General features: G+C 38.8%; 3 protein-coding genes and 1 pseudogene across 4 annotated transcripts; 3 read left to right on the forward strand and 1 right to left on the reverse strand.

Annotated features, from left to right (window-relative positions):
• Positions 1–1095: 1095 nt before the first annotated feature.
• trappc1 (trafficking protein particle complex subunit 1) lies at positions 1096–2259 on the reverse strand (the record flags this gene model as incomplete). Its single annotated transcript, XM_084712175.1, is given in 4 exon segments — positions 1096–1234; positions 1326–1396; positions 1499–1597; positions 2067–2259. Coding segments are annotated over 3 exon segments (309 nt in total), but the record flags the coding sequence as incomplete, so codon positions are not given.
• A 16-nt stretch (positions 2260–2275) lies between these two features.
• Positions 2276–5648, forward strand: psmb6 (proteasome 20S subunit beta 6). Its single transcript, XM_084712119.1, has 7 exons — positions 2276–2432; positions 3663–3730; positions 3843–3908; positions 4756–4821; positions 4919–5048; positions 5127–5271; positions 5427–5648. Exons 1-7 carry the CDS (start codon positions 2286–2288, stop codon positions 5552–5554), a joined length of 750 nt encoding a protein of 249 aa, XP_084568245.1. The 5' UTR covers positions 2276–2285; the 3' UTR covers positions 5555–5648.
• Positions 5649–6138: 490 nt separating this feature from the next.
• LOC146305078 (uncharacterized) lies at positions 6139–16074 on the forward strand. 2 transcript variants are annotated; one of them, XM_084712124.1, is made up of 3 exons: positions 6139–8052; positions 10535–10590; positions 13603–13741. In XM_084712124.1, the coding sequence occupies exons 1-3, from the start codon at positions 7939–7941 to the stop codon at positions 13667–13669; spliced, it is 237 nt and encodes a 78-aa protein (XP_084568250.1). In that variant the 5' UTR covers positions 6139–7938; the 3' UTR covers positions 13670–13741. The 2 variants fall into 2 exon arrangements, with proteins under 2 accessions (XP_084568250.1, XP_084568249.1); XM_084712123.1 differs by lacking the exon at positions 10535–10590 and having other exon boundaries at positions 13603–16074.
• Positions 16075–16784: 710 nt separating this feature from the next.
• LOC146305079 (uncharacterized) lies at positions 16785–17851 on the forward strand (annotated as a pseudogene).
• The last annotated feature ends 368 nt before the right edge of the window (positions 17852–18219 follow it).

The raw sequence follows: 18219 nt of genomic DNA on the forward strand, positions 1-18219 counted from the left end.
AGAGAGAGAGAGAGAGAGAGAGAGAGAGAGAGAGAGAGAGAGAGACACAGAGAGAGAGAGAGAGAGACAGAGAGAGAGAGACAGAGAGAGAGAGAGAGAGAGAGACAGTTAAATTATGTCTCAGTATCAGTGTATAATCCCAGTTCTGATGAAACAGATTGTGACACATTAATTAAAAAATAAATAAAAAAATAAATAAATAAACAAACAAACATCATAAAGTCTCAGCAGAACCAAGAAAGAATAAATCTGTAACAGAATAAATGAGGACGGATGAGATCAGATGAGGTTTGAGTCCCGTGTGAGACAAACGTTTAGATCCAGTCGACTTATTGTCAACTTTAAAAATCTGAGGATTCATGTGTGCAGGAAGTCCCGCCCACAGCCAGCTGATTGGCAGCTGGACGCTTTGAGGAAAAGCAAAAACAACAGAAGAAGAGAATAAAGAAAAAATAAGAGATAAAAATAATTAAATGACATTATATTGTTATATATTTACTCTAAATAAAATATACAGAAAAAAAACTGAGCAATTTATATGTAAAAAATACATCCATATATTTAAAAATATATAAATAAGTTAATTGTCACTTTTGAGTGTAAACCTTGTGTCCATTTTCAAAAAATAAAACTGTGTTTTTAAAATAAGTGACCAGCTCATTGTGACATCAGTGACTCTATTTCACTTTTCATTGGTTAAATATTTGTAAAAGCCACAGATATAAGAACATTGATTTATGACAACAAATACAAAATATGTAAATATATACAGAATATGATACAATATAAAGAAATAAGTGAATAAAATAAATTAAAATGCTTATAATTCTTGTTTGTGTTATTTCTGTTTATATCTCCACATTTATTTTCTTATTCTAATTTTGGCCCTTCTGACTCCGTGCAAAATTTAAAATAAATAAATAAAAAATAAATAAATAAATAAATAAATATACACAAAGACAAGCTGTTAATATGAGCAAAAATAAAACAGAAGTTACTCTGTGTGAATATTTGACAGTAATATTACACAGGATTATTAGTGGGGTGTGTGTGTGTGTGTGTGTGTGTGTGTGTGTGTGTGTGTGTGTGTCTTACGTTGCTGTATATGTGCTGCAGTGTCTCTCTGGCGTTGCAGACAGACAGGTCTGTGTTCAGGACAAACTTCAGTCCACTGGGAGTCTCATAGTAATGAAGACGATACTTGCTGGTCTGAAAGGACAGGAAGCCGTCCTTCCTGAGGACAGACAGGCTGCTAAGGACCACAGACAGGGAGACAGGGAGACAGACAGACAGACAGACAGACAGACAGCTGGTGTGAAGGATACATGTCCAGAGGAGACATCTTGCTGACGAATGAGCGGATGGAGAACAGCATCCCGTACATCAACTTAAACTCCTGCAGAGACACAGAGACACGTGATGACGTCTATCAGGTGTCCACACACCTGATGGACGTTGGAGTTTGTCCTGTTTGGACTCAAAGCTTCTGTCCTCTCACCTCCTCCTTGGAGATCCCCGCCTGCTTCTTACGGTTCCACTCGTTATAATACAGACAGCTGCCATTACGGTCAAATATGTACAAGTTATGGACCGTCATCTGAGACACACACACACACACACACACACACACACGAAGTGGAGACAGTTGTTGTCATTTCATCATTGTAAGGACACAACATCAATAAATATCTTTCACAAACTGTAAACGCTTAATTAATAACGATCAATAATCACTGGTTGTGTCTGGTATCAGCCGAATTGAAGAGGAGTTTCTCCTGAATGTTAAACGTGTCAGTATATTAGTGACAGTATTTTTTAACTGCTGTTTTTGTCTGTTAAATGTTAAAATGAGAGTTTCTTAAACATAATCTGGTTTTTGCTCGGTTCAGACGGCTGGAAACGGTCAGTATACTCCAGTCAAATATAATTTCAACACAACACGTTTCTCTAATACATAGAACAACTTATTAAAATGCTTCAAATGTTCAAATTATGTTCAAACATAATTAATTCAGCCTGTAAAATGAGTTTTAGGAGACATTTTAAAAGACAGAAGCAGCATTTACCTTCACTTCCTATTTGTGCTGCGAAATTTAGGACCTCGCTGTACGGGTGTCCGCTTACATGCCTGAACTAAACTGTTTTCATCGAATTTATAATATTGAAACCAAACATATTCTGAAATATAACGTGCTGTTAAATAAAACGTGTTTTCCATGATTTTTGGTAACTCTCGCACAACGTTAACAGCATAATTTACTCGCCTGAAAATAATGGCGGTCTTTATGAACAGCGCATGCGCGCTGCGTCCAGCTCATACATACAGAGACAAGATGGCGGCTCCAGCAACAATGATGCCGAACTTCGGACATAGGAGTTCTTCTAAAATCGACCTGGTCCCGGACTGGAACAGTCAGGAAGTCAGCACCGGGGTGAGTACCGGAGTTGTGGGTCCGGACCGGACCAGACCGGACCCGGTTCTGTTCCCCAGGAGTCCCGTTTAAACTATAAAAGCGTCTGAATGAGACAGCAGTTCTGCTGCAGCTAATGGCGGCTAACATTAGCTAACTGTATAAAACATCAACGTTCAAGCTAAAACTGTTTATATACTGTGTCCGAGAATAGAGTCACCAGGTTAACAACAAGGTTAACGGCTGGAGACGAGAGGAAACAACAACTACATTTATTTAGTTTAATGACAAAATAAATAAATAAACAATAAAGTCTGTATCAAAAGAAAATAGAAAATTAAATAAGTAAACTTAAGCATTGTAAAGTTATAATGAAAATGTTATTTTTGTTTAAAGAGTTGATGGTACAATATTATTAATTGAATAATTGACATATTAAATATAGTATAGAAATTCAATAAAAACTTGGAGGTGACCTTTATTATTTTACTTTGATGTATGTGAAATTTACCATTTAGAGTTTGTAGGTCTCCAATGAATTCAGTTATTTTAATAATGTTGAAAATGGTGGCAGATTAATGGATCTTTGTCTGATATGAAGGGATTTAAAACACTGGGATATAAACTGTATCAATAAATCTATAAAGTTATATCAGTGCACTGAAACTTTAAACTTTTCTGTTTCTTCATGATTGTAGTTAACTATAAACTTAGTCAAGTCATGTAATATATATGTTTGTGTACGTTTAGTTTACAGCCTGACAGGAATAAGCTGCTTACAGGACCTGTATCAAATCCAGCATGATGTCATATTTTCACTAATAGTGAAACATTAGTATTCATGTAAATATAGCAACTGACTGATGCAGCCAGAGATATGAAAGAAATATTAAAGGATTTTTTTTATTGATAATGTTTTTATATAAACAAATCATTCTACAAACATAATCATCCTATCATTTCAAATTGTATTAATTGTTTAAAATCATCCAAAATGAATGTTTTGTTTATTTCTGTGTAAGATGTTTGATGATGTTTGTTGCCGGGGTAACCACTACAGTGGAAAGGGGTCGGGGAGTGCGACCTCTAGTGGCCAAAAGTTTTCAATACTAACTTTAAAATGTACAATAAATATCTGATGACAAGGTTACGTCATCTCACATGTCGTTATGTCACCCACTAACCTGTCTGTCTCTGTCTGTCTCTCTGTCTGTCTGTCTGTCTGTCTCTGTCTGTCTGTCTGTCTGTCAGACCACCATCATGGCGGTGGAGTATGACGGAGGAGTGGTGATCGGCGCCGACTCTCGCACCACCACTGGGTAAGAACAACCAGAGTGTGTGTAGATGATCACACTGTTCTAAACACTGATCCTGAATTATTCTAATTGAATTGTGTGTGTGTGTGTGTGTGTGTGTGTGTGTGTGTGTCAGAGCTTACATCGCCAACAGAGTAACAGACAAACTGACTCCGATCCACAACAGAATCTTCTGCTGCAGGTCAGTTCACCTCCTGCCGACAGATTCACTCTGTGATGAGTTCTCTGCCACAGAACCTTAGAACAAGAAGAGGAGAACTCAGGAACCGTTGTTTATAAAAACCTTTACAGACTCCAGAAGTCTGAGGAAGCTGGAACCTTTTTGACTGGAGGTCAGGAACTGTTCGGGGAAACCAGAACCTTCTAATAGGAACCCAGATGTATTTTTCGGAAGCCCAGGATCTTTTAAAGATCTTTTTAGGAACCCTTCATAGAATTGTTTTAAAAGGTTTTAGAGTGTTGGTTTGTTGTTAAAAGGTCAGAATCCTTTTAAAGGAACACAGGAACCTTATAAGGAAACCTAGAACCTCTATAGAAGCTTTTTGAGAACCAAGGGAACTTGGACGCCCAGAAGCTTTGGGGATCTCTCCAGGAGCTCCTTAGGAACCCAGGAACTTGTAAGAAACACTTTTTGAAGAAGCCCAAAACATTTTCTGCACCAACTGTGTGAAAAAAAAAAAGTTTGGGGAACCCAGACATATGTTTAGGAACCATGTGATCCTTTTAAAATCTCTTTCAGGAAACCCAGAACCCTATCTTCAAATGTGCTGAAACATTTTGGGAAGCGTAGAACCTTTTTATGATGAACTTTTTAATGGTCTAGAAACACGTTGTTTTTTTTAAGAGTCCCTAAATAAATTTTGGACTCTATAATCTAAGAACTGTTAAAGAACCCAGGAAATGAAACACAGAACATTTTAAAGAAATGTTTCAACACTTAAGTGAGAACTTTGTTTTTTATTTGGGAACCTAGGGTTCTTGGAAGCGCAGAACCCTTGGAGGTCTGTTCTGACTGTTCTGTTTCGTAGGTCTGGATCCGCTGCTGACACTCAGGCCATCGCTGATGTGGTCAGCTACCAGCTGAGCTTTCACAGGTAACACACGCTCACAAACTGTTTGACTGACAGCCTCAGCATCCAGTCAGGTGTTGTTCATCTTTACCTGTGTGTGGGTGTCTGGTCCCGCCCCCAGCATCGAGCTGGACGAGCCCCCATTGGTGGAGACGGCGGCCAATCTGTTCAAAGCGAGCTGCTACCGTTACAGAGAGGAGCTGACAGCCGGGATCCTGGTGGCAGGATGGGACCGAAGGAAGGGAGGACAGGTACTACAGTACCTGTACATGTGTACTACTACTACCTGTACATGTGTACTAATATATACACGTGTGTGTGTGTGTCAGGTGTACTGCGTTCCGATTGGTGGGATGTTGGTGAGGCAGCCGGTGGCGGTTGGCGGCAGCGGCAGCACCTACATCTACGGTTTCATGGACTCCAACTACAAACCAGGACTGAGCAAAGACCAGTGTCTGGAGCTCACTGCTGCAGGTACACTGCTGCAAGGCATGCTGGGAGCTGTGGTCCACTCTGACTCCTCCTGTTAAAACTACACACACTTTTACAGTCTGTGTCTCTACTGAGGCTGTTTGACTCTGGTTCAATACTCACCTGTCTGTCTGTCTCACCTGTCTGTCTGTCCTCAGCTCTGTCTCTGGCGATGGAGAGAGACGGCTCCAGCGGTGGTGTGGTCAGACTGGCGAGCATCTCAGAGGAGGGAGTGGAGAGACGGGTCATACTGGGAAACCAGCTGCCCAAGTTCTCCACACACTGAACACACACTGAACACACACTGAACACACACACACACACACAGAGTGGTGTGTCAACATGTCCATCTTGTTGTGTTAATAAAGGTTTCAATCTGTCTTCGTCTCCCTGTTCTTATTCTGCAGTCCAGTAACCATGCAGAGTTCTGTTTGAATCACATGTACAAACCACACACGTTCCCTCATGTTCCTCTCAGCAGGAGAACATGACATAAGAACCTGACACCACAGAAGAAGAAGAGTCCATTTTTAACATGAATCAGAAACAACCAGAGGCTCTTATTGTGAAAAGGTCAGATCAGAGGTGTATGGAGTCACAGGAGAAAAAAACTCTGTTAAAAAATGTGTGTGGATAAAGAAGTAAAATAAATAAAATGTGAATAATAAACTAAAGTAAAATAAGTGAAAGGGTTAATAAGTAAACTTTTCATTTTTTTCTGTGTACAGCAAAATAAATAAAAGAAATAATCTTAATTTTATATTTTGGTATTAGTCTTTATATTTCCATGTTCATTTTTCTTCTATCTGTATTAATATTTCCATATATGTATTTATTTATTCCTCTTTATATTTTCATATTTAGTGTTGAATTAATTTACAGATTTATTCTTTTTTATGGCGAACCTGTGACTCCACACAGGAAGGAAGAAAGTTCCTGTCGACTCGACTGCAGTTATTTTAAACAGTAAGTTTTGGTGAATGAAGCAGAAATCTGCAGGAAACAAACTTGTAAATGTTCAGTTTGGATGTTTTCTAAAGTCAAAATCTCTAAACTGACCAGAGAATAAAAATAAAAAGCTCAAACAGCTCAGACGAGTGAAATAAGAACCAGAAGTTTAGACGAATCGTCTCTGTTTGTTGTTGAAGTTTCTTTAGAATAAATTCTGAATATTTATTTATCGGCTGCAGCTTCATATAAAGTCCTGACAGGTTTATTAAAATGTTTCATTATGTTTTTAAAGTCAGGAAGATGAATGAGTTCAGACTGACAGAATATAATCAGTCAAACAAACACCTGAACATGTGAAATGATTCTGTCATCATTCTCACAGGATTTATTCATTAATTCTTTGGTTATTGAAACATGCAGTCAATCAGAACCACTGAATTCATTCTGCTGAGCAGATGTGCAGCTGTCACATCTGTATATTACAGATGTGCAGCTGTCACATCTGTATATTACAGCAGAAACCTGCTCATATTTCATGAAATGGAAAAAAGTCTGAGTTGTGTTGCAGCCTCGTCTTTACATTCTAGTCCACTTTGAAAAACTTCAATTATTGTTTTTATCATCATGTCATTCAGTAAAACAATCATATTTCTGTTCATGAATTCATTTCATTTCTGATGATGACATCATCTGTTGATGCTTTAATCTGGACGGTTTATTTGTTTCACAGAAACAGATTTTAAACTAATAAAAACACGTTTCATGATGGAAAAAGTTTTTTCACAGATCATAAAAAAATTCATCCAAACATGAAAAACTCAGATTGACCTTCAGTCTGTGAACGAATCACATCAGAGCAGCTTTTTAAATCAGTTTATTAAAATAAACGTCTGATTTCATGAAACTAAACTTCTGTACATTTACACTGTAAAAGTTTCAAACTGTTTTTAAAAGGAACACATTTCTTCTTCGGTGGTGTGGACGACTGATTTAGGAGAACTGGTCAAATTCTTCTATTTTCAAACTTTCTTACAGATTCAACCAGTTTCTGAGTACAAACCTGATTTAAAGTCACGTGACGTCAGTTTTTCACTAATGACTGAATATTTCATTAGTCTGAAGACATTTTGATTTTGAAAAATAAATGAAACTTCATAATTATGTCGACATGATCATTTTATAATTTACACATGAAGCTTCTCATCCTTCATTCAGTGATCTATTATCACCTGCTGTCAGGTGTGTTGGTCAAATATCAGTTTATAACGTCTCTGCACGTGTTAAACATGTCGGTTTGACTGTTTGTGAGATTCGTGGTTTTAGTCTTTTGAAGAGACTCTGTCTCTGTCTGATACTTCAATAAAATCTCATGTCAACACTTTCATCTAACAAGTACAAGAATTCATTCAAAAGCATCAAACTGCGATTAAACATCATGACTTCAGCCTTTAAACTGAACCTTTGGACACATTTTCAGAGACAGTAGCAGCGGTTACCTTCTCTTCCTGTTTATGTTGCGGAGTTCAGGACCCCGCTGCACAGGTGTCCGCTCACATGCCTGAACTAAACTGTTTTATAGTAACAGGACAAAATATATTCTGATATATTACGAGCTGTTTAACGACATATGTTTGTCTGTTGACTCACACACAACGTTAACTGTTAACAGTGTACCCGCCACACATTAACGGCGGTATCCACGGACAGCGCAGAGACAAAATGGCGGAGGCAGCGGCAACGCGAGAAAACTCTGAACAGAAAAGTTCTGATGGAAGCGAGCAGGACCCGGAGCCAGGCTGCAGCACGGGGACCAGAACCGGGACGAAAACCGGGGTGAGTACCGAAACCTGCTTCTGTCTGCGGACGAACAAGAGACGAAATCAGCTTCTGATTTGTCAGCAGAGGCTCAAACTGAGGCTGCGCAGCAAACATAAAATATTAAAATCTGAAGAATTAATTTTAATCAGGCAGCAATGCTGCTAAAATAAAAGCATAACAATCTAATTAAAAATAATTTGTAAATAAAGCTGGTCTTATTGTAAAGCGTTTATGACGTAAGTTTATCATGTGACCTCAGTTGACCAATCACAGACTGAGACCCCAAACATGTATAATATCAGTTTTATATCAGAGAATATTTTCTGATCAATCTGTTATTCAGTTATTAGAGTCAGTTTATGGGAAAAACTCACAGTAAAACACACAACAAGTATCAACTCGTTTATTAAAGGCATATTACACAGAATTTTACACACAAAGTCTGTATGTATATATTTCCCTATTTTCTCATATTTAGCTGCACTCTGCTACACAGACATAAACCTGCAAGCTGAGCTGCTGCTGCTGTTAGCACTGCTAACGTTAGCCACACTGTGTGTCGGGCTGCAGCTAACGTTGCAACGCTGGATATTAATAAGACTTTTAAAGAATTTTATAGTAATCTCTATAGTTCAACATCTACATCTAATGAAGAAGAAATTCATAAGATGAACAGAGGAATTTTCTAGACTCAGATGTTACCGTTTGCTTAGATTAAAGGGGTAATTCAGGCTTTACCATCAAGAGAAGCACCTGGGTCAGATGGCTGCATGAGGGAATTTTTTAAGAGCTTTGTGACAGAGTTAGTCCAGCCTTTACTAGAAGAGGGGGGGTACCGCCACCAACTCTAAGACAAACACCGATTAGTCTAGTTCATACGAAAGGTAAAGAAGTGCAAGAATTATTGTTGTATTTCACTAATGCAGATAGATGTTAAAATAATCTTGAAAATTCTAGCAAACCGATTACAGTGTGAACAATTTATCGTTTTCTGATCGAAAGTGCGATTTCAGACAACGTGATCATGTGATCGCCAAGGCTGCGGTTTGTTGGAGTGCTCCTGACTGACCCAGGATCTGTTGTGTCAACTACTTTACACATACATACCGTCTCCCTACCATCCTGCCAAGCTCACCAATCAGAAGCGGCATGCTACTCGTGAACAGGTCACGATAACCAATCAGAATTAACCTGCACCCCGTGCTTTGTAACATTAACGTGTTTTGAAATGGCTTCAGTGGAACCAGAAGAGGAGTTTAATGGTCAAAAGAAAAACAGCACGTCGGCCATTTGGGAGTATTTTGGGTTTGAGGCTGCAGACGTGCACCAGAAACAGGAACTGTGCAAAACCTGCCGCGCTAAAGTTGCAACATTTCACAAAAAAAAAAAAAAAAAAAAAAAAGGGCCCACTGTAGCAAACAGAAGATACGCGATTCCCTCCCACCTACTTCAACCAGGTCGTCATCCCACAGCTGTACGCAGGAGTTTTACGCCACGACTACTGATATGTGGTCCAGCAGAACGACGGAACCGTATCTTAGCTTGACTTTGCATTTCGTAAATGACAACTTTGAAGCGAGTTGAAAAGTGGCTTCCTGCAGACAGCAAACTTTCCCACCGAGCACAGCGGAGAGAACAACCCGGGTCTGAAAGAAGAGAACCAGACGTGCATCAGAACCGACAAAGAAGCAAACGTCATCAAAACTTAATGAGTGGATCAGACCTGTGTGTGTTTATTCATTTATTTATTTATACAGATTTAATGTGATGATGTCTGTGAATTATCTTCAGTTCAGTCAGTAGTTTTTCTCTTAACGTTGTTTTTCTTTGAAGTCTTTACAAATACCTAGTTTGAATAATTAATAATGATGTAAATGTTCCTGTACATTTTTAATGTTGCACTGAAGCTTGATTTGAAGAAAATCGTGAATCGAATTGAAATTGCAATATCTGCCAGAAAAATCACAATTAGATCTTTTCCTAAAATGGTTCAGGCCTGAAGTGTAATTGCTTCTTTGATCCACACTGACCGAGTGTCGCGGTCGTAGCTCCTCAGATAATATCAGACTTATTGATGTCATGTGGTCTGTGATTGACCTTCAGTCCCCAGTTGCTGCGATCTCTGCCGACGCCGAAAAGGTGTTTGACATGGTTGAATGGAAGTATTTATTTAAAGTTTTGGAAGAGTTTGGATTTGGTGTCTTTATAAAATGGATCCATGTATAATAGAAGCAGCCGTTCAGACTGATGGACTTAACTCTGATTATTTTAATTTGGGGACAGGAACAAGACGAGGCTCCTCCGTTTCTCCTTTGCTTTTCTCTCGAGTCATAGAACCTCTTGCGGCGGCCATACGACTGATTTCCCAGGTGTCATTGCAGGTGGGGCGGTGCATAAATTGATACTTTATGCAGATGACATTTTACTGGTATCCGATGCCAGTAGATCCAGGTTTTCTTGGAATCATAAACTGATTCTCAAAATTCTCCGTCTACAGGTGAACTGGTCTGAATCTGAGGCGCTGAACTTCACGGCTCACTGCCTTCAATCCAGGTATATTTCAGTGGCCTGTGCAAACTGTTATGACCCGTTATGACAAAACATTTCCTACGATGTTGAAGGAAAGTGGAGTAAAAACTGAACTGGTCACTGTTCTTATGTTCTGTCAGGCACTAACTGGTTACTCGTCCTTGAACACACAGCTGTTCTCCTGTCTGATAACACGATCACATCCTGACCCGACCTCCTCCGTCTCTTAACCCTGTAAGACAGATTTACAGTCTTGACTCGTTATCACTTCCTTTTAGACTTTCTGTGTGACGGTGTACTGAAACTGTGTGAAGCTCTATTAAAACACCACAAAGACAATCTTGGTCTTTGTGTCTGTCTTCATTTTCAGATTTTCCATCACAGGGTTTATATTGAAGAGACGTAAGTTCTGAGTTTTCAGGTGAAGGTTTGTGTATCTGTGCTTTTCATTTTCTTACAGGTTCCAGCTATATCTGTACATCTCTGTGTGTGTACAAGTATATGTGTAAGTGAATAAGTAGATTTGGGTATTTGACCTTTTTTTATGATTATTGTGATTATTATCTTTATTTTTATGTATTTTTGTCTCATTAATGGCACAGCTGGTGTGTCTGTGGATACTAGAGGCAGGTTCATTATATATCAGAGAGCATCATGTTAAATATCAGCAACCAAAGCAGGATTAGCAGTTGGTGGTGAATATTGAAGTGTTACAGTTAAAATATAATAAAAATGATAATCACAAAAAACAGTAATGGACTGTCTCTTTACTTAGTTGAGTGGTTCTTTCATTAATATGGATTATAACAGTCGTCACTGAAGGTTGTTAACTGTGTACCGACCCTCTTCTGCACAACACAACTGATGGTGTCAAACACATTAAGAAGACAAGAAATTCCACAAATGAACTCTCGACAAGGAAAAGCTGTGAACTGAAAATCACTCCAGGTGACGAGCTCCTGAAACTGATGGACAGAATACCAAGACTGTCAAAACTGTCATCAAAGCAAAAGGAGGTTACTTCAAAGAATCTAAAGTATAAAACATATTCTGGTTTGTTTAACACTTCTTGGTTTACTACATAATTCCATATGTGTTCCTTCATAGTTTTGATGTTTTCAGTATGAATCTACAATATAGAAAATAATAAAAATAAAGAAATACCATTGAATGAGAAGGTGTGTCCAAACTTGTGACTGCTGCTGTAAGTCTTTAAGGCTGTTCATTTATATTTGTATTTTGGTTGATTAAAAGAAATGTTTTCATCTACGAGTCATTTGGCTGGTGAAGTTAAAAAAGTTAACTGACTGCTTGTATCAGCAGTTTCATTCTTTGTAAACTGAAAGACTCACTGAGCTCCATCTTCACCGTGACGGTCCAGTCCAGTGCGTCCACATCACTGCTGACGCTGCATCACGCCACCTGTTGATCTCACGCCGCATTTCTCCGTCACTCATGAACGAGACTCTGAGATGCTTGAAATCCTTCGCTTCGAGCAGCAGCTCACTTCCTGTCTGGAGGGAGAAATCCACCATTTTCTGTCAGAGAACCATCAGACTGCAGCTGCTGACTCAGGCACTTCACACCGGTGAAGGTCATGGTCCGATGAAGCAGTACCACATCAGAACCACTCTCCTCACCAGGGGGGAAGATCACAGACAGGATCACAGACAGGAGGTTCTACACTGAGAACATGTTTGACTTTGTGTCGAGGACTCGGGCACAGCACTCAATTTAATTATACAAGGACCGGCTCGTAGCAACAGCCCCAATGCCCTGATACTTGCACAGCTCCCCCTACAGGATCCCCTGGGAGGTGTAGGCCCGCTTCTGGTCCACAAAACTCATGTAGACCATATGGTCATCCATGACTCCCCCCACCAGCAGGCTCTCAGTTTGCCATGACAACAGCCGCTGACCACAACTCCAACCAGCCACCTCTGCACTGGAAGTTTTGAAAATGTCCCGCTCTGATTCCGTGTCCCCAGTCTCCCCCAGGATGCACAGAAATTCCTCCAGGAGTTGAAGACCTCCACCAGACCACATGTTGAAGTTTACCCAGTCCGTCCCTGTGGGCCCACAGAGCAGCGGCTCCACATTATTATTTCAGGTTCCATCTGTCCGAGCACCGCGACTCGGCCACCAGATGCTCGTCTGCAAGTTCCTCCACTGCATCTGGCTCCAGAAGGGGTCTCAGTGTCCCGCTTCCAGTCGAGTCTCCTGGCATCTTATTTAGGTGAATCATGTGGGTGTCGGGCCAGTTCTTCAGGAGACACTATGAGGAACTGAACCCTCCACCACATCAAAGAGGCTATTCTTACGTCATAAACTCGTTATCTCTTGATTTTATTTCATAATCGTGAGTTTTTCCTCATAATCAGATTTTTATCTGTTGTCTTGACTGTGTACTTTGAGGATTTTTAAAAATTCTCATTATGACTTTATTATTCAAACTTATTACTCTTTCTCATAACTGAACTTTAATCTTATATTTCTGCATTTTATCTTCAACTATTAATTCCTAATTTTGATTTTCTCATAATTTATTTCTTGCCTCATAGTTTAACTCAAAATGTACTTTTTATCATAATTTTGACTATTTGCTTCATTCATTCTCATTATCACAGTTAAATTATCTACATAATTATGACTTTTCTTTCATAATTTTAACTATGTAAAACATAGTTATGACTTATCTCATAATTTTGGCAATTTAATTTACAGTTATGACTTTTCTATCATTTTCGGAATTTTTTTAAAATCTCACATTTTGACTTTTTATCACATAAGTACAACTTTGTGTAGTTATGAATTTCCTTTATGACCTCTTAGGACTCTTAATTTTGACTTTTTACATCATTATAGTCGACCGTTTTTCACTTTTCAAAGTCTGTGATTATGGTGTTATTTCAAATTATGATTATGAAATGTCAATGGGTTATTTGTGATGATCAATTAAATTTCTATAGAGGTCTGAACCACAGGAGGGACACTTACTGACTCTGTTTCTTGGTGTGTCTCTTTCTGTTGTTGTAGAAACTCAAAAGAGGCGGACTCAAACATCATCACTGTCCAGACTGTGACAAATCCTTCACAACAGTGAGCAATTTAAAGCTACATCAGAGAGTTCACACTGGAGAGAAACTGCACAGCTGTGACTACTGTGGGAAAGCTTTCCTTGCATCAACTTATCTAATGAGGCACCGACGTATTCACACTGGAGAGAAACCATACAGCTGTGACCAGTGTGGGAAAGCTTTCAACACATCAGGTTACCTCACGTTGCACCAGCGTATTCACAGTGGAGAAAAACCATACAGCTGTGATCAGTGTGGGAAAGCTTTCACCAGGCCAAGTCATTTAAAAATCCATAAACGAGTTCACACTGGAGAGAAACCATATAGCTGTGATGAGTGTGGGAAAGCTTTCACCGAGTCAAATAAACTACGTTTACACCAGCGATTTCATACAGGAGAGAAACCATACAGCTGTGAGCAGTGTGGGAAAACATATAGCTCTTCAAATGGACTAAATGTGCACCGACGTTTTCACACTGGGGAGAGACCATACTGGTGTGAACAGTGTGGGAAAACATTCAGAACTTCAGGTGACCTGAACAGTCACAGCCGTGTTCACACTTGAGAGAAAGCAAAGTGGTGTGACCATGATAGAAAACTTTTTTTCTCGTTTTTGTAGATTCACACTGCATTATTTGTAACATTTTTCAGAACTAAATTAACTGTTTTGTCCTTCCTCCCCTTCATTCTGTGTTGCTTTAATTTGAACAACAAAGCAACTTGTATGTTGTCGTGTCCACAACAATATATTACATTCATGAAGTAGATCTTCACCTTCCATTAATCTGCAAAGCATTATCTTAAAAAAGAAATCTGTATTGTAACAAGTTATCACAAAAATTTATCACAATATGTCATCAGAAATTAAAGGTGCTTGTTAAGTTAAAACAAAACACAGTTTAGTCTGACCCCCTTTGAAACTTATATTCAACTTATATTGCAATCTTTCAGTTATTAGAGTTTGAATTAATGCTAAATACTCACCAAATGAGAAGTACTTGTGTATGAGTTGGAAGAAATCATTACTAATCTTAAGAAGACATAGATGTTTATGGCAAAGGCGACTAAAACAAATGACTGAACCTTTTTCTTGTTTCCAGTAGATGAGTTTATCTTTTGCTTTTTTTTACTGCTTTTTTTTTTACCTTTATTTATTCAGGGGAGGGTTCACTGAGAGTGACGCTCTCTTTTGCAGTTTTGCAGTTTTTATCTTGAAAAGAGTTTGGCCTTGACTTAAATTTAATTTGGCATTTTAATCTCAATTCATCTGCATCTTTTCTCAGTTCATATCAACTTTTATCACTTTTTAAACGTTTTAACTGAAACCTATTTTCACAAACTCCTCCCAAAGTTGTGGACTAACCATCTTTAAAATAGGTCAGGATCATCTCCTGACTTTGCTGATCCAAAGTTATCAAAGGAATTTCCATTCATCAATAAATTTTGATTTTATGAGCTAATAATTTTTTTTATCATAGTTCTTTCTCTAAAATTTGCAATTATTTGTAAATGCAATGAGATATCAACCCAAAAAATAAGACACATGTTCAGGGGTGTTCACTAAGTATCGAAGCACATTGCGTTTCACCTCTAGGGGGCGCCACAAATGTCAAAATTAATATTTTTAATTGACTGCATGGATTTTCCCCCTAACATTAAGTGTTCAAAATTATGTCTAATAACTTGGCATAGAGACAAAGTTCTTTTATTATTTCATTCTTTTGAGTTTTCTGCGTCTTATTCTGCAAGTTTTGTGTGTTTTGTTAAAACCTTTTTTCTGTTTTTTACTTCATGTTTTTCATCACTCTTTTCTTTTTATTAATTTCTTTTAATTAATTTGTCATTTGTGCCTTTGTTCTTTCTTTTCCTTGTGCTCCAGAATAACTTAAGTTTTATCTAATGCACGATGTTTATTTCCTCATTTTATAAACCAAGTTAATTCAAACTGGACCAGGAGAGCCAACGTGTGTCTGAGCAACTCTTCTTATTGCTGCAGCTTCGTTTTGACAACTTTTTGAAAGTTTGTGTCGCGTGGCCAGTTCTCTCTAGAGTTATCTAATGAAAGTTAAGAAGAACCGTGAGTTAGTTCACTATCAGTCTGTACGTCTGTACGCCCACAGCTGAAAGTCTGGGATCCGTCTTGAACAGACTGCAACATCCACCGCTGTGGTTCTGGCTTCCTGCTCATGACTGCGTTGATATGTAAATAATACTCATTTTTATTTTAGTTAAAATTAGTTAGTTAGTTTATATTAGTTATTTGTTCACCATCTGGGAGGGAATCATATCCTCCCTCTCACCGTGACCCCTTACATTACAGTTTATCATCCTCAAATCAGGATTGTTTGTTTGTTCCACTTTGAATGTACTTGACTGATTATTAGTTATCTCATTTGTCCTCTGGATCAATAAATACTCTCATGTGCACCAAGTCATTGTCCTGTGTATTCTTGTGATGTAAAGACAAGGATCCTACTAACAGCCTGTCCCACTGAGTCATATTGCAGATATTTAGAGATCGTGATCAGTGGAAAGGATCAGTTTGGCATCACAATTTTCATGTTAATTGAAAAAACATAATCGTGATGATGTGATATTTATTGAGGTCTGAACCAAACAAATATATATATTGCACTCGGCCATATTGTGATTTTATTGCAGTTGTAATTAATTGTGCAACTATAGTTCCATCAGTCCTCTAATCCCCTGCAAACTTGCCCCAAAAAATGTTCAAGGGGGCGGTCCTGGCATACAGCAGGTGCGTAACTATGGGTGGGCCAATCAGAAGGCTTCCTTTTGTGTTGGATCATCCAGTTAATAGTGGGAAAGTGATACCATTTAAATGATCTAATTATGTGACTGTTGTGACAGAAAGTCTCAGACGACCACAACACCTCGTTAACTGGAGGAAGAACAACTTCTGCTGTATAGAGTTTATTAGTCTTTCTGGTGCAGCAAAACCAACAAGCCTGAGCTGATCCTTGGATCAGACTGAAGAAAGACACCTAACACACTTCTCTTTATACTACATGGAGACTCTGAAGTCTCCTCCTCTCTTGAACATTTTGATCCACACTCAAACATACCGGTGTACGACTTTCTTCACATCCTTTATGCTCTTTTCATGAGTCATAGTCAAGAATGTCTACCACCCTTAGGTTTGCTCTAGTTAGTCTAGTTAGTTTTTTCAAAAATATTACTGACCGAAACAACCCAATGGATACATTTACTGGCAGTTGTGTGTCTCCCAAATTATACCAGGCGTTTACATAAATCATTTTCTGGACACGTCAGCATCCACTCATTATCACATTCCTGTTCTCCTAGATTCTAATTAATCTTCAACTCTTATCTTTATGTTTGACATTTCAAATTATGATTATGAAATGTCAATGGGTTATTTGTGATGATCAATCAAATTTCTGTAGAGGTCTGAACCACAGGAAGGACACTTACTGACTCTGTTTCTCTGTGTGTTTCTTTCTGTTGTTGTAGAAACTCAAAAGAGGCGGACTCAAACATCATCACTGTCCAGACTGTGACAAATCCTTCACAACAGTGAGCAATTTAAAGCTACATCAGAGAGTTCACACTGGAGAGAAACTGCACAGCTGTGACTACTGTGGGAAAGCTTTCCTTGCATCAACTTACCTAATGAGGCACCGACGTATTCACACTGGAGAGAAACCATTCAGCTGTGACCAGTGTGGGAAAGCTTTCAACACATCAGGTTACCTCACGCTGCACCAGCGTATTCACAGTGGAGAAAAACCATACAGCTGTGATCAGTGTGGGAAAGCTTTCACCAGGCCAAGTCATTTAAAAATCCATAAACGAATTCACACTGGAGAGAAACCATACAGCTGTGACCAGTGTGGAAAAGCTTTCGCTGAATCAAATAAACTACGATTACACCAGCGATTTCACACTGGAGAGAAACCATACAGCTGTGACCAGTGTGGGAAAACTTTCACTACATCACATGACCTGAAATCGCATCACCGTCTTCACACTGGGGAGAGACCATACTGGTGTGAACAGTGTGGGAAAACATTCACAACTTCAAGTGACCTGAACAGTCACAGCCGTGTTCACTGTGGATAGAACCATATAGCTGTGACCAGTGTGGGAAAATCGAGTCAACTGAAAAGGCACCTGTGTATTCAGTCTGGAGCGAAACCATATAACTGTGAGCAGTGTGGGAAAACATTCACAACTTCAAGTGTATTATGTAAGCACAACTGTGTTCACACTGGAGAGAAAGCATTATGGCATGATCAATGATGTAAAACCTTATTCTCATTGTTGCAGATTCCCACTGGTTTATTTTTAACATTTTTCAGAGCTACATTAGCTGTTCTGTCCCTCCTCCCCCTCATCCTCTGATGACTGTGTTGCTATAAATTGAGTTTCACTACTAAGCCTTCTTCACCTTCAATTTATCAGTAAGGTAGGTTTATGGCAAAACCCTCTAAAATAAACAGTTGCACTTTTTCTGGTTGTCAGTAGCCAAGTTTACCTTTCAGTTTTACTTTTCCTGATGTGCACTGGAGTGTTGAACTTGCATGTGCAGGAG

Source organism: Lutjanus erythropterus, chromosome 23 (assembly GCF_056507025.1).
Source record: "Lutjanus erythropterus isolate fLutEry1 chromosome 23, fLutEry1.hap2, whole genome shotgun sequence".
NCBI classification, from domain to species: domain Eukaryota; kingdom Metazoa; phylum Chordata; class Actinopteri; order Lutjaniformes; family Lutjanidae; genus Lutjanus; species Lutjanus erythropterus.